Source organism: Tympanuchus pallidicinctus, unplaced genomic scaffold, assembly GCF_026119805.1.
Source record: "Tympanuchus pallidicinctus isolate F22 unplaced genomic scaffold, pur_lepc_1.0 scaffold3, whole genome shotgun sequence".
NCBI classification, from domain to species: Eukaryota; Metazoa; Chordata; class Aves; order Galliformes; family Phasianidae; genus Tympanuchus; species Tympanuchus pallidicinctus.
In genome coordinates this window covers 62,980,254-63,006,166 of record NW_026294747.1, presented here as the reverse complement: position 1 = coordinate 63,006,166, position 25,913 = coordinate 62,980,254, and the positions used below count along the sequence as shown (strand labels likewise).

Here is a 25,913-nt window from a genome sequence, read left to right as displayed (position 1 = left end):
GAAAGGAAGGAGCCAAGTTAGCTGACACGGTAGACTTGCCCTGTATTAGTACAGCAGAATCTGCAGAAATCTATTTTCCCTAAAAGTAAATGAGCCCATCAGGGCCTGACAGTCCTGTTATCACTGGAATGATCTTTGGTTTCCAAACGATGAAGAACACCCACTTGCTTCAAGTCAGGCCCCAGGAGAACCAGGCATCTAGGATCTGTCTCTTCGACAGGGCACATTTTCATTACAAATGCAATATTGTTCTGTTCGTTCTGTTCTGAGACTGATACCCCAAAAATATTCATGAGAAAGTATGCAGTTGAATTAATGTGGGTAAATAAACCCTTATGTGTTTAGGAAGGCTTGTTTTTGTGCTGGGTTTCTATTGCCATAGCAATCTGCAGCGGGATGGTTGGTGCTGAATTAAAGAAATGGTTCAGTGGGGGAACTGCAACAGGAAGCACTACTAAACGAGCTGCAGCATTAATGCTTCTGCAACAGGCTCGCATTCTTCTTCTAACCTTCAGTGCGATGTACAATGCGTTTAATTATGTGGTCTGACCAAAATTTTCTAAATAAGTCAAAATGAGGCGCAAGCAGAAGTGATTTCACTGAATTTCACATCTTTTAAGCATCACTAATGCTGGACATTAAGCTCCAGCTGCACGTTTGCTGTCCTGAGCCTGGCTGCTGGGTCCCAGCTAGTTTTTTAGACTTAGAATGGCCTGGGTTGGACTTCAAAGATCATTCTAGTTTCAACACATTTCTGCTGTTGATGGAGACATGGGCACCTTCAAGAGATGCTCATTCTACTGCTTGAGGTACTTCTCTGAAAGACAGCTCAAATCACTCACTCCATCATCCACTGGCAAGGCAACTTAGCTCAGCTACCCAGGGCTCAGCACGCATCCCAAGTTACAGGCAGAAATCTATCCAGCTCCTTAATTACCTAGTGTATAGTGGGGTCCTCATTCCATTAGATTCTCTTTGCAGCAGCTGCAGCACTGGTAGAGTAACGACACGCTCTCACCTTTGAGGCAGAAGCTCTTCATATGAAAGCCCCATCTAATTTTGGAGGCAGGTTGTTTTCTCTGCACGTTTAGTGGACGTGCAGAACAGAATTGAAAGTTCTCCCAGCATTTCCGAGCTGCATGTAACATTACAAAGTATATCTAAAGTCAACTAAATACAATGAAATCAGTAATACAGACTCAAAGTTAAAATCTCCTGGTTCCTGAATCCATTTGAGCTGTCAAAAACAATACTATAAAAGTGCTACAGGACACAAACCTGACAGGCACTGACCAGTATTTGTGGTAGGAAGAAAAGAGGATCCTCCTGTTCCACATCTTGCCCCTCTGGATGCAGGAGTTAAAGCAGATCTTTGTGTTATGTTGATGTATGCAGTTCTTCTCTCAAGTCAGTTCTGCAATCCCAAAGACAAAAAAAGTTTAGCTGGTTATTTGTGTGGTTTAGAAGTGCAAGGGGGAGAATTGCACATGTAGGGTGCAGTTTTTTACATCTAACTTGCACATCAGGAAGGGATCTATGAAAATGCCATTTGATTTCCATCTGCTGGGATGACTTTGTGAGATGAGGAGAGTCAGAAAAGGTGCTTAAGCGGAGTGACAATGGCAAGAGAAACCCTTCCCAAAACTTTGCCATTTGTTTTCCTTTTCCAACAGAGCTCTCCTTCTAAAGAACCTTAACACTTTAACAGTCCAAAAGTGCTGCCAGGCAGCATGAGAGGGGACAGAATGTCTTGCACAAGCTACAGCAGATCAAATTCACCTCGGGGTCGATACCTCTTGTTTCGAATGACTGAAAGTGGAGAGAAAACACAAAGAAAAAGACAGATTTAAATTTAACTCAGCTTGCTGAATGGCATGAAGGATTCATCAAGGCCTTTTAAAGCCTCTTCTCTTCCCCCATCTCCTTCTTGGCCTCAAGCATCTCCTGCTCCTCTGTGCAGCTCACCAGGAGCTGGTGCAGCCAGATGTGAAGCTGTGGTTCTCAGCTGGCTTCTCCTCAGCCACTGGCTGGCCTTCAGGTGTTGTATTTCTTGGCTGTTATTCAGCCACAGTCAGCAAGACGTTCTTTTTCAAGACATGATTTAGACCGAGTAATCTTTGTTTTCAGTAGTGCTGCATCATAAAATTAGGTAATTACTTTTGTAAATCTGTCAGGGCGCTGAGTAATTATCTAATTTAGAACACTTAAAATAAAAGGCAGGAAAATTCTATTCTCTCTTCCATGTGTTGCTTCAAACAATTAAACTAGGAGATAGAGACATACTAATAAATTCTACTGTATTAGGTGAGCTGGGCCAGCATTCAGGAATGTCCATGAGCATCAAACTGTGAGTTTTCTTTTGACTGCATTCATTCTCTTTTTCTGTTCCAATTGTACACAGTAAGTTTATTGCAAGGAATCAAGCTATTCAGCTATCTAATGGGAGGCTGCAGGGAAGAAGAAACCAGACTTCCTAAGAGGTGCACGCTAAAAAGACAAGAGGCAAAGAATACAGGCTGCAGCAAGGGAAATCTCAGTAGAAGAGCTGCCCAGAGGTGTGATGCATGCCCCATCATGGACTGGGCTCTGAGAACATCATGGAGCTGTAGATGTCCCTTTCGGTTGCAGAGGAGTCAGACCAGATGGCCTTTAAGGTCTCTTCCAACTCAGATAATTCTGTGATAAAAAGGAAAATCTTTTTCCAGCATGAGACTGGGGACAGATTCCTGTAGTGTATGGAATCTGTTCAAGGGCATTTTCAGCAGCTTGTCAGCTGGTGATAACCTCAAGCATCACTGGATGTGAATCCTGCTAGGGTCAGAGGTTGGACTAGAGAATTCCAAAGATCCCTTCCAACTCAAGTAGGTGTCATAGGGTCGTAGAATCATTCAGGTCGGAAAAGACCTCTAAGCCTGAGGTCCACCAACGTTGCCCACTGACCACATCCCTCAGTGCCACATCTCCACAGCTCTGGAACACCTCCAGGGATGGTAAACCTCACCACTTCTCTGTGCAGCCTGTGCCCATGTCTGACCATTCTTTCTGAGAAGATGTGTTTCCTAACATCCAACCCAAATCTCCCCTGGTACAATTTGAGGCCATTCCCTCTCATCCTATTGAATTCAAACAGAGTTATAAATCTATAATTCGGCATTTCTCACAAGACTGCCAAGTGGAAGCAAGTTTGATCCAAGCAAGATCATGTTGCCCAAGCTAAAACCAGGTGAACAGAGTCCTTTCAGACCAGGATCACATAAGCTGCCCTCAGCATCAAGTGGGTACGACTGAGCCGAAGCCGACATTGGAATGGAATTGATTATAAGGTGGGAAGTGACAGGGGCAAGGCAGCTCTCCAGAGCAATTTCAGGCTGAAAGGATGCGTTCTCTTACACTGCCAGCAAATGGCACCACTGGGAGGGGAAAACACCCCAGCTCCACACGGTGCCATCAGCACTGGGGTCTGCTGTTGGAGGAAGCCTGCTCCCTCTCCCAGTCCATCACTGAAGCTTCACAGCCCACTCTACACGAACACCCGCACACGTTTCAGAGCCTCCTCGTTCCTTCGTGAAGCAGATGCCTGGCATCCCAGCCAGTTCTATTGCGAGAGGCCCCACACCTCCCTCCATCTGCTCCTTAAGCCTACGCAGACAACAAGCCGTGCAGCCTCGCGGTGACGATCTGGCCTCGTGCCTCCGCAAAAAACACAGCCCTCCACTTCAGCTGGATTCTTTTTGGTGTCTATAATTGTCTCCCTTCAAAAACACGAACATAAGACCGTCGATATTTTTGATAACGTTTGAGCTGTTACCCTAGAGAGAGAAGGGGAAGATTGCAGAGCCACAAAATGTCTTGGAGATGCCTTATGGGTGTTTGTAATTTATAACAAGATTCAGCATGCCTTTAGAAAGGATGGAAATGGAATGACAAATGCTTGCTAGGCCTGCCGGAAAGGCAGGATACAATTTCCATTGGAATTTTACCTTTTCCTTCCCCCAATGAAAAATTTTAATGTTTCTCCAAAACAGCAAATTCCAATACCTTTGAACGGCTGGACAGACCTCGAGGTCTCCATTCAAATGAGATGAACATGTGAAGCAGGAGCAGCCCTCAGGCACAAAACATTTTAAATCCAAATTTCAAATACCTCTGAATTTTGAAGGAGATTCAGGGACTGTCTGCTGCAACGGGAGGAAGAATAAAACTGATGTAGGATCATAGGATCACAGAATCAATAAGGTGAGAAAAGACCTCTAAGGTCATCTATTCCAACCTACCACCAATATTGTCCAGTAACCCGTGTCACTCAGTGCCACATCTCCACCTTTCTTGAACACTTTGACTCCGTCACCTCCTATCAGATTCAAAATGCAAGCTTTGCAAGTTCATGGAAGATGAGCACAGTTAGCATCTACAATTTTTAATTGCGTGTTAATGCTAAGCTACACACAGAAGTGGAAATATTTGGCCTTATTTTACCAAAGAATCTCAGTTAAAAATCCTTTTTACCTCCCTCACGTCTCCCGAATTTCACGATGACTGATTTCAACTGAATGTTCTTCTTTCAATCAATTATTTAATACCTCCCCCACCTTTCCAACCCAATGTCACTTCTATAAAAGTTTTCATTAAAAAAAAAAAAAAAAAAAACCTGTAACACAGACAAAACATCCCAACACACCTGGACAAATGCTGGGCAGAGGCCCTAACAATTAGACATCATTGTTAAACCATCCAGCAGTTGTTCAACAAAGGAAAAGCATTGTTAGAGGGAAAAAAATACCCTGAAAAACAGAGCAATCGAAAGAACATATATTCAGATGCACGCTGGAAACAACTGTAACCTTATTGCCTCTTCTCCACGCTGGAATAAATAGATAATTGCTTGTGCATAGGCATAGGAAGGGCTTAGGTCTCCATGAACAATGGATTAATCTCTGAGAACATCCTGGAGCACCAGGACAAAACAAAAGGACTAGAAGCACACCATTCTGAAGGGAGCACACTGCATCACGTTCTGAGCTCTGCACTCAGCCCAGAGCCACAGAGCTTTGTCTCTCAGTCTGATTTTAAAGATGGGGAAATTCTCAAATGAAATCCCAAATCATGTCCTCTCGGCACTCACTGGCGTGGCAAGGCCTGCCCAGGCTGATGCACATGAGATGCAGAAGGGCTGTAACACATTCCTTCCCCTAAATGCACGTTCTGACTCCAAACACCAGTCATGGACATCACTAAATTCACCCCTCACTCCTTTTCTCTCACTGTGTTTTCTAAACTCTGTTAGGCACGGATACATTTCTCCATCATTAGAGCCACTGCAAACACAAGAGCCCAATCCAATGGGGATCTGCTGCTTGTATCTGATGGTGACCATGCTGGGGACTGGAGAAATGGCCAAGATAGCAGCCAACATATTGCTGTTCTTAACGTAGACACATGCGCGTGGATGGAAGGACATGCCTGCAAACCTGTGCCTAATTGCAGCCTGATTCTCCAATTAAATCATTAACCATTTTCAAGCATCGTGCTGTTACTGCTGATCTCAAATGAACTGCATTTTTCTCGCTGTCTGGGTACCAAACCCAGTCAGGTCTGTAACTGCATGGCAATGTAACAAACATAACGAGGCTTGAATTCCTGCAGGGCCTTCAGGCAGCCAGAGCCTTCTGCATTGGCTCTCAGTAAATATCCAAGCATTCCTTTTTTTAGCAGAAATGCTCGTAAGAAATTACTTTCAAGATCTCATGGGTGCATATTTGAGACTCCAAAGGCTGTATCCATACACACACAGGCATGTTATTCATGCCAGAGCTGCTCATCCAATCAAGGAACGGAAATGCTACTACTGTTTGTGGTTCATTTACCCAAATGCTCCAGAACACCACAGCGGAAATTTAGAATAGTTGGGACCACTACAGCAGTGAAAACATTTGAGAAATGCATGATAAAAAATTCTAACATTACACTAAAAATCCCGTGCTGCTTCCAGAGGAAAAAAAGGGGGGGGGGGGAAAGGAAAAAAAAAGGAGAAAATTAAAGCAATTATAAAACAATCGGAAAGCAGAAGTGGATGAAGGTCTGTAAAAATCAGAGCTTTGCTAATACATTTATTCAAGTCCTGTGCTTAATTACACTTGGGCTTCAGTTAAGCAGAGAAAATTGCTGCAATCTGGAGCAAAAGGCAGCGTTTTGGTTCGGGTGTCTTTCAGTTACGCTCAGCGGGATGTGGGGGGTTTGACTCTCAAGCTGATGGGGAAAAGAAAAGAAACCATGAATCATGAGCACACCCTCGTGTTTTACAGTAAAACTGCAGTTAGGGACCAAACATTCCTTGATGTCACACTTCCCGTGTTCATAAATTATCCCACTTGTCCATTTTTTTTAATTAGAACCAGAACTTCCTCACTGTGCGCAGGACTGAAGAATCCTTTCTCATCTCATCTCATCTTTCTCATCTGTTCCTTTTGTTCCAAATATCCCAACATTTCAATTTGCTTTTTAAAGCCAATTCACGAACTACTCTGTATTTTGCAGACTGTAAGCTACACAGCTTTTGTTAGGAGAATTCCTATCACATTTTTGCTGTTGAGATTCTTTTCTATTGCTTCGGCTTAAGGTGTAAGATGGAAGAAAGGTAAGAAAGAGAAGCAGTAATTAAAATTCTGAAGCATTTCATTTAGAATTTATAAGAAATTCCCAATTCATTCATGTTCTTGTTTTCTAGAAACAGGCTTAGAATCATAGAACCCTTAAGGATGGAAAAGACCTCTAAGGTCATCAAGTTCGACTGTCTTCCCACATGAATTTACACGACCACAGCCCACGTGCAGCTGCATAGCACCTCTCCAATCTTTCCTGCAAAGCACTTCTCTTCAGTCTGCCTTTAAACAGGAGGATGGCAGACATCAAGAGGAGTGGGATGGCGGGCAATGTAACACAATTGTGCAGCGGGCCGCCAACTGTGGGAGAAAAGGAAAGGAAGGAGACATCAAACCTTTGACAGGTACAAAACAAGCCTTTGAAAACCACGTTTGGAGTGATTTTCATGGAAGGATGAGAAGCATTCTACAAAAAAAAAGGATGCTGAGGCTCATCTTTCTGGTTGTCCTGTGTTATTCTTCAAATCTCCCTTTAAAAATCAAGGCAAAAAGGAGGAAAGGAAGGGAAGGGAAGGGAAGGGAAGGGAAGGGAAGGGAAGGGAAGGGAAGGGAAGGGAAGGGAAGGGAAGGGAAGGGAAGGGAAGGGAAGGGAAGGGAAGGGAAGGGAAGGGAAGGGAAGGGAAGGGAAGGGAAGGGAAGGGAAGGGAAGGGAAGGGAAGGGAAGGGAAGGGAAGGGAAGGGAAGGGAAGGGAAGGGAAGGGAAGGGAAGGGAAGGGAAGGGAAGGGAAGGGAAGGGAAGGGAAGGGAAGGGAAGGGAAGGGAAGGGAAGGGAAGGGAAGGGAAGGGAAGGGAAGGGAAGGGAAGGGAAGGGAAGGGAAGAAACTGTGTTCTTCAGATAGAAGTGACTGCTTGAGGGCAGTGGTCTTGGAAAAGAGGTGTAAGAGCACAGTTAGTCTGGAGAGGAAACCCTACAGAATCCACAGGAAAAAAAGCAAAATTTTGATTAATATTCTTGCATTAAGCACCCGCATCTAAAGAGGAAAATATATTGAAAGGGGAAAAAGGATGCTTGAAGAGTCACTTAACAGTCAGAGCATGTATTCTGCTTCTGTGATTTTATTTACAGATACTGCATTTTATTTCTCAGTCTATGTGCTAACGCATGGTATTGCTTACTACTGGACACGAGTTAATTATTTTCCTGACCACATGTCAATTACCATTTAAACAAGAAAACATGCTTTCAATTTTCCACACTGTCACATCATGGTTACTGGAGATAATTCATAAATTGTGAAATCTTCCAACCAGCTGCTCCAATTTCTTGGGATATTTCAGCTGCAAAACACTGATAATGAAAACAATGTGGAGTGCTACCATGGCAGGAGCTTTGGGCATTGCACGCAGGTTGCTGCATGGGTGCTGCTCTGAGGCTTAGCTAATGGGGCAGACCATACTGGCCACAGCATCAGGCTTTGCTGACTGTACAAAACAGTGAAAATCTGGAAATATTTATACGTAGCACTGCAAGGGATGAGTGGATTTCACACATGATAAAAAGAAAATTATGGGGCCACTTCCCATGAGATGTGAGTACTGGTGACCATTTCTGGACTGAGGTCACAAGGCCAACAGGACCCAGGTAATGTGACGTGTCATGAGAACCAGGGGATCTAGGTAATAAAATCAGTGATACCAAATGGTATTTACACGTGGTAAGGTCCGTGGGCAAAGTGCAGGCACAGATCTTAGATGAAATTATAACCTGTGATAATATATGAGAGGTCTGCCCATGTGGCATACTTGCAGCCCTGCAACTCCTGTCTACAACAAATACCAGCAACTCCACTTAGAGCACTGCATAAACTGCTAGAAGAGGAGCCATCTGCTCCTTCTGGACACACAGCATTACCCTCTGTAGAGGATCTGACTTTGGGAATGCTGGCAGGTGATCTCGGCTAATGAAGAAAAGTCATTAGCAAAGCATTTCTAGGCAGAAGGCTTGCAAGGTGTTGGGAAAAATGCATTCCCCAGCAGTGTAGCATCCACCTGGATGAATACTCTTGATGTTTAAGAGATGAATTGCTATCTTTATGCGTACTTTCTTACATAGATAAATGGGCAATAACACTTCATAAAGGGTGCTCACAAATAGAGCACAGGAGCTCCATGCTTTCAGAATCCCAAACAAACCATCTAAGTTGCCACAGTGTCAAGCCAATGGAGCTTGTTTCCATGGCAGTATGAGCCTACGAGTACTTCTCTGCCCACACAACTGCTCTGAGCAAGCAAAGAATGCATCTCCAATAAAGAGGAGGAGAAAAAAAAAGACTGGAGTATAATCAGATAACCCAGAATACAGCGACCAGAGGTTGGCTGATATGAAACGTTCGTTCTCCGCGTTCTCTCCTCCAGCTTTATTAACTGTGGGATAAGAGAGTTCTCAGAGACATCAGGATAGGTATGCAGTAGGACAGGATGAAATAAAACGGGGGGAAACAAAAGGAATGGGTTGTCAGAGACCACGTAAGAGTTGCACAAAGGAAGAACAAAGCCAAGTGTTATTGAATGCTGTATGAATACCCCAAATACACTCCTGCTTCCATATTTCCAACGGGATAATGATGAACACTTCTTCACAATTATTTTCCAAGCATTAAGGTGAGACTGTTGTCTCTGGCACCTTCACACCTTGCATTAGCAAACAGTCCCAGAGATTTTGATTAGTTTTTAACTGTTTAAAATGTAATATTCATAGGAGTATGACAACCTGATATTAGGGAACTGTCATCGTGAACGTCATGCCCAAAAGATGCCCACATTGCATATGTGTGAAGATCGTTAGTAGTGACATATCTTCCAGATATCTTTATAATATCTTTTAGCTATTCAAGATATCTTCACAGCAGAGCATCCAGCACACTTCTATATAAAAAACTACGATATTCAAAATGACACAGCTGCTTACTCTCAAAGAGGAAATTACAAAACTCAGCAGTTGGAGAGAACCTGTGGTTTGCTTCCACTGGTGTTGCATTGGCTTCTAGAAAATGTAATTCTTACCAATGTTTCATGTCTTTTCTACAATGTGGAGCTGAGGTTCCCATTAAGCCAGCACTCCTTTTTCAGAGGAGCAAGGCAATAGGACAGATTGAAACACTACCTGCATAACTCATGCTTTATGAGTTATAGAGAGGATTACTGTCTGCCATCATCTCTTGGTCCAGAGCTGACCAGACATATTCTGTTTCAATCAGTGGAATATCAGAAAGCTACCTTGATAAGGAAGTGTTCAGGGGGTGGTAGGACAGCACATTCTGAAGAGTGCATTCTTCGTGCATCACCATCAGCTCCCCTATGGCAGCCTGCAGCTCCTCGTTGGCTTCACAGCTCCCCAAAGGGGTCAGAGGGATGACACTGATCTCTGCTCTCTGTTAACAGCTATAGGGCCCAAGGGAATATCAGGGGAGGGTCAGGTGGGGGTGAGGGAAAGGCTCTGCCCCAGAGGGCAGTGGGCAGGGCACAGCTGGAGCTCAAGGAGTGGTGGGACATCACTCACAGGCACGAGGTTTGGGTTTGGTGGCGCTGTGTGCAGCCAGGATTTGTGTCCCGATGGGTCCCTTTTCAAGTCTGGACAGTGTGGATTCTCTGGAGAAGAGGGCTTGGATGTCCTGTCTGTGTGTGCTAACCACTCTGGGGCACTGAGCAGCGCCCAGAGCCAGCACACACAGCAGTGGGCACAACTGAAGCCACAGGAACTCCCAGGGAGAGGTGGGGAAGCTCTTTCCCATCTGTGCAGGTGAGCAACCCATTGAGGATGTCTTCAGCACCCAATGGGACACAGCCCTGGGCAGTGGATGCTGTGGGACTCCAGTGGGCATTGATGGAGTGGGCGATCTTCAGAGGTACCCACAGCCCCAAGCATTGAGAAATTTGGGGTCTGGGGGATTGTGGAACTTTTCTCTCCCACCAGATAAGGAAAACCATGAAGATCACACCAACAGCAAGGAGAATTATACCACCGTTCTGGAGACCTGTTCTGTAAGACACAGAGCTGAAAACCTCCCTTCTTTCCCTGCCAGCTCTGTACAACCCTGTGTGATCCCCCACACGGGGTTCTGTTAAATGGGGCTCGGGGGGATGGGGTGCACGGGGGCTGCATACAGCCGTGGATTATGCAGTTGCTCTGGAGGGATGGCAGGTGTCCAAGGGAAAGCTGCCCTTGGTGCCAGAGCCAATGCTATCTCTCCTCGTTGTTCTTAGTTTCACTTTCTACACTTCTCGTAACCGAGTGCATTTACAGGAAAAGCTTGTTTGTGGTACCTTTGGCCTTTACCCGATATTTGCAGTTGGGGCAGGGCACTGCCTGGCTGGGGGCAGGGCTGAGCTGCAGCCCCCAGGCACCGCATAGCCCTCCCCCCCCCCCTCCACCCCCCTGCAGGCAGCTCAGCACCACCACGCCATTCACCACCTTCATCTACCAACGTGGGGCAGGGAGAGGGTTGGAGTAGGAACAGGGTGAGAATTCCTGGGTTGAGATAAAGACAGTTTAATGGGTAAAGCAGAAGCCTCATGCAAAATCACAGCAAAACAAGGAATACATGGAGTGCTTCCCATCAGCAGGCACTTGTTCAACCACCCCCAGGAAAGCCAGGCTCATTGTGTGTCTCATTTTGTCGTGAAGACAAATGCCATTAGTCTCAATGTCCCCCTTCCTTCTTTGTTCCCCAGTTTTATCACCGAGCACAATACCATAAAGCACAGGACATCCCTTAGGTCTGTCCCCTCAGCTCCCTGCGCACCCCCAGCCCTCACCAGCAGGATGGCAGAGCCCTGAGCTCTGTGTGAGCACCACTCGATGGCGACCAGAACACTGGGCTGCTATCACCACGTGTTCCATCACAAATCCAGAATACAGCAATCCATGAGCCCTCAGTGAAGAAAATTAACTCTCCCCCAGGCAGCAACATCTCTTTCCCTGGAGATGTTCAACACACAATGGGACACAGCCGTGGGCAGTGGGTGGTGGGGAACCCCAAAGGGCAGGGGTGAAGCTGCTGGCCTGCAGCCCCAAGTGCTCTGTGATTCTGCTGTTTGGGAACTGTGGGATTCATAGCTTCTGTCGGGGAAGGAAAAGTGAGAGAATCACAGTCACGAGAATGGCAGCTCCCCCAGCAAACATGAGACATTTCCGGTATTTCCTCCAGCATGGCTGCTTTCTGCTTTTCCTAGCGTCTCTGTACTTCTTCACGTGATACTTCACCTTCTCTTCCGTTAATTGGGGATCCAGGTACATCTCATTGCTGTAGAACTTGCCCTCGTTCTTCTGCATCATTTCCTGGATCTTCCCCATCAGCTGCTGGGCCTGCTGGTCCCGCTCAGCCCCTCTGGCGTGGTTGTTGATGCCGCAGTATCTGTTCTCACAGCTCTGGATCACATCACACAGAGCTTTGTTGCCAGTGTATGTCACGTAGTCATGCAGGGACCCCGCCACCAGCTCTTCTCCACGGGTGAACACGACGATCGTGTATCCGAGCACGTCGGATCCAAAGATGTCCTGCACGCTCTGCACAGCCTCCTGGTCCTCCTGGGTGAAGCGGCCCAGCTGGGTGACCAGCAGCACCGCGTGGGGGCCCGGGGAGGACAGCCTGATGCAATGCAAGATTTCTTTGTACACCTGAGCGTTGTCATGCCACGAATAGAAGATGTTGGCCGTGTCGATCACCGTGATGTCGTGGCCGTTCCAGTGCCCGTCTGCCTTCTGGCAGCTCAGGGTCACCGGCTCGGTGGCCAGCTTGGACTCGAAGACACATCGCCCCAGAAGGGTGTTCCCTGTAGCACTTCGTCCCCCCCCAGTCTTCCCAACCAGGAGCAGCCGCATGGCTGAGTCCTCGTTGTCCCTGGGCAGCGTGGGAACACGTCAGGTGGATGCGGTTATGCTGCGGGGACAAAAGCAGAGGCACGGGGCTCCAGTTAGTGTGGAAATGGTGTGGTGACAGGAACCCATAGCGGTGATGGGAGTGCGGCTGGGGCTCAGCTTGGGGCTGAATGTGGGACTGGGGGCTGCCCATGACAGCGCCGACAGATGGGGTCTGTGCTGTGCCCGTGTGGGCATGGGGAGTGGGGAGAGGGCATAGGGGAAAACAGAGAGAGGAAAAAGGAGATGGGGAGAAGGGACAGGGGGAAATGGGGAGGGGAGGAATGGGGAAATGAAGGGAAGGGTAATGAGAAGGAAAATGGGAAGAGGGAGAAATAGAAAAGGGGAAAGTGGAAATGGGGAGGGCACAAGAGGAAAAGGGACAAGGAAAGAGTGATGAATAGAGGCAGGAGAAAAAGGAAAGGGGAGAAGTGGGGTTAAAGTGGAAGAAGGGGAGAGTGGACATTGGGAAAATGGCCAGAGGGGACAAGGGGACAAGGGGCAGAGCCAATTCCCTGCCACGGTCGCCAGTTTCCCAGGTACCTGCAGCTCCTTCCCAGCTGCAGTTTCCTGCAGCTCTGGAGCAGGGTGTGCAAAGCTGGGGGCCTCCCACCAGAGCTGCACGAGTCGGATCTCACCCCATGGGTGCTGCTCCCCTTTACCTGGACATGCACCGTGTGTGCTTCAGCCACCGGAGAGTCAGCGGAGCACGGCTCGTCAGTCAGCAGCAGGCTGCAGCCCTGCTGGGTGCGTGTCTGCGTCAGCTCCTGCGGCGGGGGGTGTGACTTCAACACCGCCTGCCCCAGGACAGTTTGGTGTCACGCTCCTCCCAGCAAGCACAGCTGCAGCCCTTCCTGCTCTGTACGAGTGAATCATAGAATGGGCTGGGCTGGAAAAGGGAGCTCAAAGATCGTCTAGTTCCAAATGCTGCTGTGCACTGGTTGCCACCCACTGGATCAGGTTGAGCAGGGCCTCATCTGTAGCCTTGAACACCTCCAGGGATGGGGTACCCACACTTCTCTGGGCAGCAGTGTCAGGACCTCAGTGCCCTTTGTGTGAAAATTTTCCCCAGTATCTGACCTAAATCTCTCCTCTTTGGGTAGATCACACACACTCCACCTCCATCCACACCATCCCCACAACCTCCTCACTCCATCCCATCTGCATCCATACCCCACTCCACCTGCAATCCCTTCCCATCCATTCCTGTGCTCCTGCAGCCAGTTTTAGCCTCTGCCTCGGGCTATCACAGACTCCAGCTGTGGGGCAGAGTTCTAGGGTACCCCAACCCCAAAGGGGACCGAAGGGACATGGCCACACTTGGAGAGGCTGCAGGTTTTGCTGAGTAGGAAGGGGACACAACATGCTGCCAGACACTGCCACCAGCTCTTTATTCTCAGTGCACACAAAGGTTTCAGCATTACCTTGCAAGGGGGATGGGGGGATGCTGGGATGGGGGTGATGCCAGCCCTGGGGCTGCTGTGGGGCTGCAGTGGATACACCCAGGCAGAGTCCTGGGCAGACCTAGAGGGGCAGGGCATGGGGCAGGGATGCAGGACACAGCTGTCCCCTGTCACCACAGCACTGGTGGCAGCAGTGGGGGACACGATGTCCACCCCCCTCAGCTCCCAGGCCAGTAGAGCACAAAACCATCGCGACTCTTGCGGAAATCAGGAGCAGCCACATCAGGCTGAGTTTCCACAGTCAGCAATCTCTTGCGCCCGCGCAGGCTCAGCTGGATGCGATCGGAGACATGGACCTGCAGCTCCCGCTTGGTCCTGCAAGGACACAGCTTCAGCACGGGGCTGTGGTCACCCTGGGGGGCTGCACTGCCCCCACTGGGTGCCCCTTTGGGTAGGACTCAGCCGCACTCACGTTCGGCAATGCTCCAGCAGGACGCCCACCAGCTCGCCCACCCGCTCATCCCCCCGAGGCTGTGTCTTGTGTAGGCAGACAGCCAGGTCATCGTGGTTCTGCGTGTGGAAGACCACCAGCTGCGCCCGGCAGCTCGTCACACTCAGCCCCGTCACCTGCAAGGGTCACCAGGGGGTGTCACAGTGTGGGGACACTGAGACACCTCCGTCCCAGGGAGTTTTGCTGTGCCAATGCAGGCAGATTTACAGCATGGATATGGGGACGATGGAAGAGTCTTCATGCTGGAGAGGGGCGACTAGGCCTCGTGGCATGGACATTGAGACCACCAAGGGTTCCTCACACTGGAAAGGGGCAGCTAGACCCAATTGTATGACCATGGGGAGCACCAAGGGATCTTCATGCTGGACAGGGGCAGCTAGATCTTGTCAGGTGGTGATGGGGAGCATGGAGGGGTCTTCCTGTTGGGTCACCAGCTCCCCAAGGCAGGTCACCTCCTCTGCCACATGGGTGTGGGGCCACTGACCATGCTGAGAGGCAGCTCCCGCATCACTCGGTACTGCTTCCGGGGCTCCAACTTGTAGAGGTGCTGGTCAGTGATCAGGATGGCACGGTCCCGGCTCTTGTTGAAGCGGTTGATCTGTAGGGCAGAGCTGAGTGAAGAGGCAGAGCCATGGGATGCCAGTGGAAACACACCGGCCGTGCCGAGACCCTCACCTTGCGGACATGGCTGGAAAAGAGGACACTGCCAAAGTGCACCTTGTCACGTAGAGCCTGCACGCGGTGGGCGAAGGGCAGCGCCAAGCCTGGGTTCTCGCTGGCCTGTGGGGAGCATGGGGTGAGATGGGGGCACTGAAGGGGGCTTGGGGTCCTGCCATCAGCTCCGTGCCCTTACCGAGGACAGGTAGTCGCGCACCCAGCCCCGCTGGCACCCCCAGTCCTTCCGCAGCCCATGCAGAACCCCCATGGCGGCCACCTTGGCCCGGATCTGCGCCATGTCGGAGGGAGGGATGTTCTTAACGATCTGCCGCGCTCGCCACCTGCGGGATGAGGGCATGAGGCATTTGGGAATCACTGCCATGGTGGACCCCCATGGGCTGGTGACCCCCTGGCTGTGCTCACACCTGCGGAAGAGATGCTGGCTGTTCTCCTGGAAGCGGCCCAGCACAGCCGGCGGCTCCGGCCACGCCAGGCTCTTGCCGAAGTCGGGCATGGAGCGCACGCCCTGGAAGCGCCGTATCAGCTCCAGCAGGTATGCCTTCACCTTGTGCCGCTTGTAGTAGCCCATGATGGCGTAGGCAGCACGCAGGTACCGGCACCGTCGCCGGGCCAGGGCTCCACGCCAAGCCTGCAAGACACCAGTAGTCACGTGGCCCCCAAAATGCCGACCCTGCCTCAAAATGTGCTTGTGGGACTGGCTGTGTGTCCCACTCCCTCCATGTCCTTGCTCTGGGCCCATGCCCTGATCTGAAGAAACGTGCCAAGTGGTGCCCTGGGTTCAAACTCTGCACCCATGTTGTCACACCCATGCCATGCTCCATGTCACCCCATGTCACATGCCATACCATGTTCTGTGTCAGCTCCGTGCCACGCCCCATACAAAGCTCCATGTCATCCCCATACCATGAATCAAGACACCTCCATGTTACCCCCATACGGTGACCCAAGACACCCCCATGTCACACTCATGCGATGCCCCACCACACCCCCATATAACCCCCATGTCACTCCCACGCCATCCTCATGTCATTCCTATGCCATGTCCCTGGCAGTGCTTTGCTCATGCCCATGCTCTGCACCATGCTATGCCCCATCGTGTTGCCCCCATTCCCAGCCTTATGCCAGTCCCCACACAACACGCCCACAGCACCCTGCTGCTCCACTCTCCTCTACTGAGCCCTGTCACAGCCTGGTTGGGGCTGAAACCTACAGCACCCACCTTTTGCAGTAGCAGGACAATAATGGGGATGAGCTGCGCCCGCTCCTGCTCAAGGCAGAAAAGAGTGCGGGGCGTGCGGATGAAGACTTTGGTGTGGCCATAAGCCACATCATCCTGGAAGCCATGCTGCTCCATAAGGGTCTGCGTGGCCTCACGGTCAGTGGCCATCAGGTGGTTGGGCCACGTGTATTCACACGTCATCTTGTACCTGGAGACAACGAGAGTCAACACAATGGGGTGCAAGGGCTGGGGAATCATCGGGGATCCCGGGGCCATACCTCTGCAGGAAGCGGTCGTAGGGCTGGCGGTAGGCGAAGCCGGCGCGGCGCACACGCACGTTCTCTAACAGCCCCAGATAGGCGACCTGGTGCCGGCACCGCTCCTCGTCGAACAGCACTGGAGACTTCTGGTCATTAGGCTTGATGCAGCGCACATAGTATGGCTCCTGGGATGTCAATGTGGGGACACGTGGTGGCCCCATCGAGTGGTCCCAAGCCCACAAGTGTCCTGGGCTGAGGATTCCTGGGGCATGGAGTGCACTGGGCATGGCTGGCACGGGGACGGGGCAATTTGGTGGCTTGGGGATAAAGCCACGTGGCTCATGGACAAACCTGCATGGATTTGGGACATGCTCAACTGGCTTGGGGACCAACAAAACGGGCATGGAGACATGTTTAGCTAGCGTAGGAACATCTCTGCTGCATGAGGACATGCCTGACCAGCTTGGGCACATACATGGCCAGTTAAGGAGCATGCCCATTTGGCTTGGGAGCGTATCTCGTTAATACTGGGTCACACCAGGATGGTTTGGCGACATGCAGGACTGCCCTAGGGTCAGTACCTTGGAAGCAAGGTTTTCCACCAGGGCCACAATGGAGTTCTTGAAGAGCGTGGCAGCGGTCAGTGGGCGCTTGGTGACCTCAGTGATGCTCTGCTCACCATCGGGCCACATGGCATGCAGCACAGGGTCCATGCTGGGGACAGAGCTGGTGTGGGGCTGGCACTGCTGGGCACTGCCCCACTTCCCCACTGCCCCAAGTTTTGCCACCCCACACCCCATAGCAGTGTCTCCCTGGCCATACCCCCAGGCCCCCCCGCTGTGTCCCCTGTCCCTGGATGTTCCCAACCTGTTGTAGAGGAGCCGTTTGAAGTCCTGGAATAGTGTGTCCTTGTTCTTGTCCAGGAAACCTTCCACGGAGTACCTGAGGTGGGGGAACACCTTGCTGGGGGCTCCTCCTGCTACCATTTGGTGCTGGGGGACAGGTTTTGGCACGGAGGCTGATGGAGGCATCAGTGCCATGCCCCTGGCTGTCTCCGCAGAGGTGATTTGTCCCATTGACCCCATGACCCCATACGGATATCCATAGCTCCTGATGGGCGCTCATATCCCCATGGCCCCAAATGATCCCCCCATAGGCTCTCATGGTCCCCAAAGGTCTGTGTTCCACTACAACCCCAAACAGTCTCCTCCAGTTCTTCATGAGCCCCCACAGCCCAATGGCTTCCCCATGCTCCCATCATGCTCCTCAAGGACCTCTCCAAGGTCCAGTGGTCAATCATACACAAGCTAAGACCCTTCACAGTTCTCCAAGGCCTCACAGTTAACCATAGACTCCTATAGACTTCCAAGAAACACTATTACCCGTGGTCATCCCAGATGGTCCTCCATGCTTGCCTAAAGTTCTCCATGGTCCCAAGGCCGCCCATGGATGCTCATAGTCCCCACTCACACTCCTAACAATCCAAATGACACCACCACCACTCCTCAGTACACCCCCCCAGTTTCCAATGGTTCTCCATGGACCCATGATCAACCATAAACCCCTAAGAGCCACTAATAGTCAACCATAAATCCCAAAAAGACCCCCTACAGCATCATGTCCTCCATGATCCCAAATGGTCCCTCATGTCCTTCCTAAGTCCTCCACGGCCATAAGACCCCCTGTGTTCTCCCCCGCTCCCCACGGCTCCTCACGTGACATCTCCAGCGTAATGCTTGATGCGGAAGTCACGGTCAAACTCCATGGTCTTGTCGGTGGGGCAGAGCTGGGGAGCAGAGGGTGTCAGGCCCAGCTCCTGGCATCGCCCCCACCTCAATCCCCATCGTTGTCCCAGAAATCACCTTGCGGCTGCTGTAGTGTGGGTGATGGCCCAGGCGGGCATCCATGTTGGCCAGGAAGAGGGCATCAGTGACGGTCCCCACAGCCAAGCAGGCCTCATCCAGCAGCGCCAGGATGCCACGGTGCGGCTGCTCCACCAGCTCCACAATGGGCTCGTTGCTGAAGTACTCAATCTAGGAGGGCAGGGGGCACCCCAGGTTGCCCCCCATGCACCCTCATTTGCCCCCTGGCACCTCGAATCTCACCCTGCCAAAAGGTGTTCCCCATGTCCCCTCGTGTTGCTGTGTGCCCCTCACGCTGTGTCAGGTGATGACACCTGTGTCCCCCCAGCTCCCTCCCGTGTCTTTGCCGTATCCCCATTTCCCCCTCACGTTCTGCCAGGTGATGCCCTCGCGTTGGTACTCCGCCTGCTCCTGCCTCAGGATGAGCTCGATGAAAAGCTGCTGCAGCTTCTCGTTGCAGTAGTTGATGCAGAACTGTTCGAAGCTGGGGCCAGGGGTCAGGTTGGCCACTGTCACCTGGCCCCACACCATGCCCCCTGGCCACCGTGCCACACTGGTCCCATCTTTCCATATGCCCTTCTCAAATCATCCCATCCAGTTGTGCCTCCCAAGACTTGTGCCCTCCATGTGTCTCTCCTGGGTCCCATCCCCTCTATATTTCCTTCCCAAGCCATCTCTTTGTGTCACTCCTAGGTGTCCCCTCTCCCTTCCCCACATCCTTCCCATCCCCAATCCTTTCCACATGTCCCTTCCAAGCTCTGTCCCATTCATGAGTCCCTCCCAAGTGTCCCCAACCCTTTCACATGTCCTTTCCATCCCCAACATCTTCCATATGTTCCTCCCAAACTCTGTTCCTTCCATACATCCCTCTGAGGCGTCCCCCTGTCCTCTCTACTTGTTCCTCTTGGATCCCTTCCCCTCTGTGTGTCCTTCCCAAGCCATCTCCTCCATGTGTTACTCCCAAACCCCGTCCCCTCCACATGCCCCTCCCTGATGTCCCCTCATCTCAACCGCATCCAACCCATCCCCAGTCCTCTCATGTCCCCTCCAAGTGTTGTCTCCTCCATGTGCCTTTCCCATCCCACAGCTTCTTTACATATACATTCCACCCTATCCACCTGTACCTCCATCCCCATCACATGTCCCCATTCCCCGTCCCCTTCCAGCCTGGGGCCCGTGTCACCTGTTGGTATCAAAGATCTCGAAGCCATAGATGTCCAGGACTCCGATGACGGTGCTCTTGCCATGCTGCCGGACATCGTAGCCACGTGCGGTGATGCTGGCATTGATGCGCCCTACGATCCATCCAAAGAGCCGCTCGTAGATGGCCTGGGGACAGGGGAACCACGGTCACCTCGAGGGCACGGTGTGGGATGGTGGGACTCCGTTGCCTTCTCCTCACCTTGGCACAGGCATCCCTGCCATAGGCGGCCTCGGTGGGGCTGTGACCCTTCGTGATGAGCTCCCCACCTCCCGTGGCCACAGTGCGGGCCAGCAGTGCCTGGCGGAGCTGCTCCGGTGTTGTTCCTGTCAGCTGGGCCAGCACAGCCAGCTGCTCCACTGCCTCCAGCACCGCCACCTCACCGTCTGCCACGAACCTCACGTTGCCCTGGGGACATCGTAGTGATTGCAGGGGATGGGGATGGCACCGTGCCTGCCGACAGGGCATGGATCGGCAGCCCTGCTATGGGTTGGGGTCCCAAATCACTCTCAAGGTGTCCTGGCATCATTGCTTTGGCTGAGCTCAGGCATATGGGGTCATACTGGTTTGCTTTGAGCTGTACTAGTTTGCATTGGGCTGTGCTGGGCCGTGATGAATTGTGTTGAGTTGTGCTGCTTCACACACCAGGTTATATTGGATTTAATGGGCTGTACCGGTTTGCCTTGGCTGTGCTGCAGTGCACAGGGCCGTACTGGTTTCTGTGGGGTTTACTAGTGCTGGGATGCATGGAACCATACTGGTGCCCAGAGCTACACTGGTCTGCCTGTGCTAATACTGGTGGGGCCATACTGGCCTGCATGGAGCCATACTGGTCTATCTGGGGTCATACTGGTGGGACTAGACTGGTCTGCATGGGAACATACTAGTGGGGCCATGTTGGTGAGGCTGGGGCTGTTCAGGTCTGCCTATGGCCATACTGGTGGGGTCATACTGGTGGGGTCATACTGGTGGGGTCATACTGGTGCCCACGAGGCTTCCCTGGAACTCTCACCAGGTGCAGGATGGCTGCTAGGATGCGTCGCACAGCGCCCACCTCCTCTGGGGTGAAGCCAATGACTGCCATCGCCTCCTCCACCGCCCGGTAGCCACGTGCATCATCACTGTCAGCCTGGAGGAGGCAGGTGAGGGACAGGACGCCCGAGACCCCCACCCTCCCACCCCCCAGTCATCCCTGCCCCACTCACACTGCCCTGGGTGCCCTGCTGGGTGTAGCAGTATGCAGTGGGATCCCGCTGGAGGTGCAGTGAGGCCAGCAGTGCCTCGGGGGCTCCCAGCAGCAGCTATGGAACAGGGGGATGTCAGCACCCTGCCCTGGGCACCAGGACTCCTTGTTCCATCTCAGCTGGCCCTGGCACATCCCAACCTACCCCATTTGGTTGCCATTCTGTACTTACTCTGTCCCACCCCATCCCATTCACTCTCATCCCATCCATCATGTTCCATCCTATAGATTCCACACATTCCGTTCCCATCCCATCCATCCCCTCTTCTCCTACCTGTCTCATCCCATCACACCCTATCCCGTCCCACTGCAACTTATCCCATCCCATCACAACACATCCCATCTCCATCCCATCCCAACATAACACACCCCAACCCATCTCATCTCATCTCATCTCATCTCATCTCATCTCATCTCATCTCATCTCATCTCATCTCATCTCATCACAACACATTCCATCCCAACCCACTGCATCCCATTCCATCATATTCCATCCCATCACAACCCATCCCATTCCATCCCACCCTACTGCAACACATCCCATCCCATCCCTGCCCACCTGGTAGAAGGAATGGAAGTTCCTCTCTCCTGGCTGCTGCTGGAGGACTCGGGACTGGAAGAGGTGGCAGTGGGTGGGTGTCAGGCAGTGCTATGGGCCAGCCCTCACACAGCAATGCCCTCCCACCCCATGCCCCCTGCACCTTCTCCAGGAGGTAATTGTAGATGTGGCCACCGGTGGGGTCTCCCTTGAAGTCAAAGTTGATGTCCATGTACTTGCCAAAGCGGCTCGAGTTGTCATTGCGATTGGTCTTGGCATTGCCAAAGGCCTCCAGGACGCAGTTGGACTTCAGCAGCACATTTTTCACCCTGCCCAGCACAGCATGGTGTGCCATGGCATGAAGGTGTGCCATGGCATGAAGGTGTGCCATGGCATGAAGGTGTGCCAAGGCATGAAGGTGTGCCATGGCATGAAGGTGTGCCAAGGCATGAAGGTGTGCCATGGCATGAAGGTGTGCCAAGGCATGAAGGTGTGGCACTTCACCGTGCAGCATCCCAGCTCTGAAGCCGATGGATGCAGGATGCGACACCTTTGTGTCCATGGGTTTCCCCAGCTCCCCATATCATCCCCAATGGGCACAATGCCCCCCTGGGGACACCCCGAATGACAGATCTGTGCCCAATCACCCAATTCTCTGTTGGGTTGGACTCACCTCTCCACCTCGGCACGCTGCGTTGGATTGGTGATGGCTGCGATGTACTGCATGATGTACTTGCTGGCCTCCGTCTTGCCAGCCCCGCTCTCACCTGGCAGAGGCAGGAAACTGGCAAGGTGTGCACCCATTGGCACCCAGCTCCGAGGGGTGCCCTTCACTTGTCCCCTACCTGAGATGACGATGCAGGTGTCCTTGGCACGGCGCTTCATGGCCTTGTAGGCAGCATCAGCCAAGGCGAAGAGGTGCGGCGGGCGCTCGTAGAGCTCACGGCCCCGGTACTGCTCCACCGCAGAGGGGCCGTACAGCTCCAGAGCCCGGTACGGATTCATGGCCACCACCACCTCTCCGATGTAGGTGTAGATACGGCCCTTTGAGAACCTGCACACAGGGGCAGCAGTGGGACAAGGTGCGTCCCCATGCTTCATGCTGTGGGGCTATACAGGGCACGAGGGGAGCAGCTCTTCCTGTAGGCAGCACCCATGGGTGCAAGCAGGAAGTGCAGGGCACCAGGGTGGCACACACACCAGGACAGATAGACACATTGTTGTGCACGATCACACACACACAACCCAACGCCCACCCAGACACCCCCCACTCAGCTCCAGGGCCGTGCCTTCCTTTCCCTCAACCAGCAGCAGGGCGCTGCCCAGCACAGATGTTTCCTTTTGGGTCAGGGTTTGCACCCCAGGACCATTCCTTGACCTACACCAAGGATTTGGGGTCCCCAGGGCTGGTGGTATCCCCATCACCATGCTGCTGAGCACTGCATCCTGGCTGCACCACCCCGCCTCGGCCTCGCCCATCCTTATCTCACCCATCCCAACCTCACCCCACCCATCCTGCCTCGCCCTGCATCCCCGTACCGCAGGCGCAGGTTCTCCATGAAGTGCTCCATGGTGACTTCATCCAGCAGGACGAAGTCAGCCTTGCCAAACTCGGGGCCCTCCAGCTCCGCCATGCTGCGCCCACCACCCACAAGCACCACTTCCCCCCTCCGTGCTGCTTCCTGCACCTCTGCCCGCCCAAGCAGCGGCGCAGGCGCGCGGGACGTGGGGCCCAGCCCTACTGTCACCTCCCATGGGGAACAGCGTGGTGGTGACAGGAGACACACAGAAGGGCAGGGTGGGGAATTTGTCCCCACGCTCCAAAGCACTCGGGCACCAGTCCTATAGAGGAGTCTGCACCTCCACGTGCCCGCAGTGGGATCATCCACAGGGACACGAGCCAGGGACGCACGCAGCGCTGTAGCAGCGACGTTACAGTCATTCATCCGGCCCCACACCGCAGCACCCTGAAAGCTGCAAGCCTGTGGGTTGGTGCCTCCACCCACACAGTGGCTGATGAGACAGCAGTGACAGCCGTGACAGCCACTGCGTGCACCAAACACGGTGCAGCCAGGGTGAACTGCTGGCACCACACCCTGGGCACAGAGCCCAGTAAGGACCACAGCAGCCCAGGGCAGGTCCCCCGAGGACACATCCCTGCCCCACAGGCACCAAAACCCAATGTCCTCTCCATGGGATGCAGTTTTCTCACCGCCAGCCCTCAGGGCACAGCACTGCGGTGCCGATGGGCTCACAGAAACCCCACGAGGTGCAGCAGCACAGATGCCTGGCCTCAAGCCCACGTTTCCCTATCCAGGAGCAACAACAGGAGCCTACAGCTGTGAAAATACCAGAGATTTGTATTTATTGATGCGACACGTGCTTGTACAGCAGTAAATACAAGCAACTGTACCCCCAAAATATCAGTACACAGCCAACACTCCTCATCAGCACTGGGTGCTTTGGAGAGCAGAAGCCCCCACTGCTGAATCCTGTTCCAAGGGTGGGGAAATGCACCCAAATCCTCTCCTCTTCCTCAGGAAACTTCTTGTGGGCCCATCCTGCGCTGAGCAGCTCCTCACCGCACCGCAGAGCACACAGGCAAGTTGGAGACTTCCAGTTGTGGCTGTTCACCCAGGGTTCCGAGCTGCACTGGGCTCGCACACTTCATGCTGGGCACTCAGCACCGTTTCACCTGAAGATAAAGCACAAAGAGCTGCATTAATCACAGAGACAAGGAGATTTCATTGCCCTGCAGCCCCACTCAGGTGGCTTTTACTCGTCTCTGGTGTACTTCCTATTTGTAGAGTGAACTGAAGCACTCAGGAAGCCCCTAGGCTTGTCTTACCTTCATGTGATCCAGCAGAGCATCACCCGTGAGCTCACATTTCTTCTAAATGCAGCTTCAGATGCAGCTTCACAGCTTCAGCACAAAGAACTGAGTGGCAGTTGCAGGCAGCTCTGTGGGGCCCAGCAGAAACCCCAAGACAGGGCTGGAACCATCAGAGGTAGCACTCCTTTCAACCAGGATTTAAAGACCTGTGGCAGAAGTATCAGTGAGTGAAAGAGCAGGCAGGGTGAGTGCTGCCCTGAGGGTCCACAGTCCTATTAGCCATACTATGCTGGGAGGTTCGTGGCAATGAGAGAGACCTGCAGCGTGTGGTGAGTAAGCCTTGCTGGAGAAGGGCTGAGGGGAAGCCCTGCAGCCATCTGCACTCACTGCACCTAGCAATGGAGTAGGCAGAGCAGGGAGTGAATAACACTGCAACAAAGGGAGAAGAGCTTCAGAGCACATGGCCTCACATCACTGCCCCATTAGCTGCAGGAAAGGAAGTAGCCCAGCTGCATCCCTGTGCTGCAGCTCTCAGCCCTGAGGGACTCATTGATGAGGGCCAAAGAGGAAACAAGGCACTGAAGCTACTTGATTATGCAAAGTATGACTAATCACGGCAGAATGAAAAAACCCCTGCAGAGCCACCCAGTGAACATACCTGCCTGCTCCCTGCAGCATCAGGTGTCCGTCTCGACCATCAGACAGGGGAACTGCAAGCTGAGAAGAACAGTATTGTTACAAAATACAATCACAGAACTGTAGGGGTTGGAAGGGACCTCCAGAGATTATCGAGTCCAACCCCCCAAAGAACAGAGGAAGGAAGAAAGCAGCTCTACAAGTCCAGGAGAGAAACAGGAGCTAGGGGACAGAGTGTATGGAGTTTCTATAGCCTCCCTCTGAGAGACAGAAGAAGGCCTCAAACCACCCCAGGGCTGCTCTGGCAAGCGCTGCAGGAATGGATGGGGCCACAGCAGGCCCCACCATGCTGGAAGCCTTGCGGGGCACAGCTGAAGGCAAGTATTCCAATGTTCCCCTTTCATACCTTTAGGGCCGAGGCACGCAGCACAGAAAACAGAAAGGAAGAAGTGGTGGATGCTGTGGGGAGAAAACAGCGTGAGTCAGGAGGAGCAGCTCTAAGACACACCTGCTTTCTCTAAGGACTGGGATCGCTTAGCAATCGCTAATAATCGTGCAGACGCTCGGTGTCTCCGTGGGATCCTCGTGGGCTCCCTCGCACGTGCACGGATACAGCCGCATCACCCCTCGGGCACGGCTGACCCACCAGGCCATGGTCCCCAGGACCAGGCCTAAGAACACACGCAGGCCCCACGGTGCAGACCCAGACAGCCCGAGCCCACCCCTCCTAGCGCATATCGCACCCCAGATGGCTGAGGTGAGCAGTGTTCAGAGAAATCCACCTCTCGTACGCCTCCACCGCGCCTCCCAGACCCGCCAGACGGCGGATGGCGGCGGATAGCGACAGACCGCACCGCACCGCACACCTACCCGCCATCACCTCCATGTTCGAGAGGGCGGTCGCCGATGAATGACGTCAGCACTCCTCGCTGCGGCGGGCAGCGGCAGCGCCCCCTTGCGGCAGCGCCCCCTTGCGGTTAGAGGCGGAAAGCAGACAACGTACATGCGCAGGG

At 52.6% G+C, this 25,913-nt stretch overlaps 2 protein-coding genes, 1 long non-coding RNA gene and 1 other non-coding gene across 5 annotated transcripts; all 4 read right to left on the bottom strand.

Moving 5' to 3' along the window:
* Positions 1-11,132: 11,132 nt before the first annotated feature.
* LOC128086607 (GTPase IMAP family member 6-like) lies at positions 11,133-13,307 on the bottom strand. Its single transcript, XM_052695422.1, has 2 exons — positions 13,179-13,307; positions 11,133-12,538 (listed from the first exon to the last, which is right to left on the bottom strand). The coding sequence occupies exon 2, from the start codon at positions 12,478-12,480 to the stop codon at positions 11,710-11,712; it is 771 nt and encodes a 256-aa protein (XP_052551382.1). The 5' UTR covers positions 12,481-12,538; positions 13,179-13,307; the 3' UTR covers positions 11,133-11,709.
* Positions 13,308-13,883: 576 nt separating this feature from the next.
* Positions 13,884-23,120, bottom strand: MYO1G (myosin IG). The gene is made up of 22 exons (XM_052695174.1): positions 22,971-23,120; positions 22,277-22,485; positions 22,105-22,198; positions 21,595-21,760; positions 21,453-21,506; positions 20,856-20,951; positions 20,663-20,779; positions 19,852-20,058; positions 19,633-19,778; positions 18,819-18,933; positions 18,450-18,620; positions 18,303-18,373; positions 17,455-17,529; positions 17,169-17,301; positions 16,606-16,772; positions 16,328-16,535; positions 15,513-15,736; positions 15,284-15,428; positions 15,106-15,210; positions 14,915-15,028; positions 14,392-14,546; positions 13,884-14,294 (listed from the first exon to the last, which is right to left on the bottom strand). The coding sequence occupies exons 1-22, from the start codon at positions 23,063-23,065 to the stop codon at positions 14,138-14,140; spliced, it is 3,024 nt and encodes a 1,007-aa protein (XP_052551134.1). The 5' UTR covers positions 23,066-23,120; the 3' UTR covers positions 13,884-14,137.
* A 651-nt stretch (positions 23,121-23,771) lies between these two features.
* Positions 23,772-25,812, bottom strand: LOC128086635 (uncharacterized). Of its 2 annotated transcripts, XR_008209450.1 has the most exons (5): positions 25,771-25,812; positions 25,307-25,359; positions 24,923-24,981; positions 24,280-24,470; positions 23,772-24,126 (listed from the first exon to the last, which is right to left on the bottom strand). It is a non-coding gene; the product is annotated as an uncharacterized LOC128086635 (long non-coding RNA). The 2 variants fall into 2 exon arrangements; XR_008209449.1 differs by lacking the exon at positions 25,771-25,812 and having other exon boundaries at positions 25,307-25,764.
* On the bottom strand, positions 25,133-25,264 carry LOC128087442 (small nucleolar RNA SNORA9). Its single transcript, XR_008209856.1, has one exon. It is a non-coding gene; the product is annotated as a small nucleolar RNA SNORA9 (small nucleolar RNA).
* Positions 25,813-25,913: the final 101 nt, after the last annotated feature.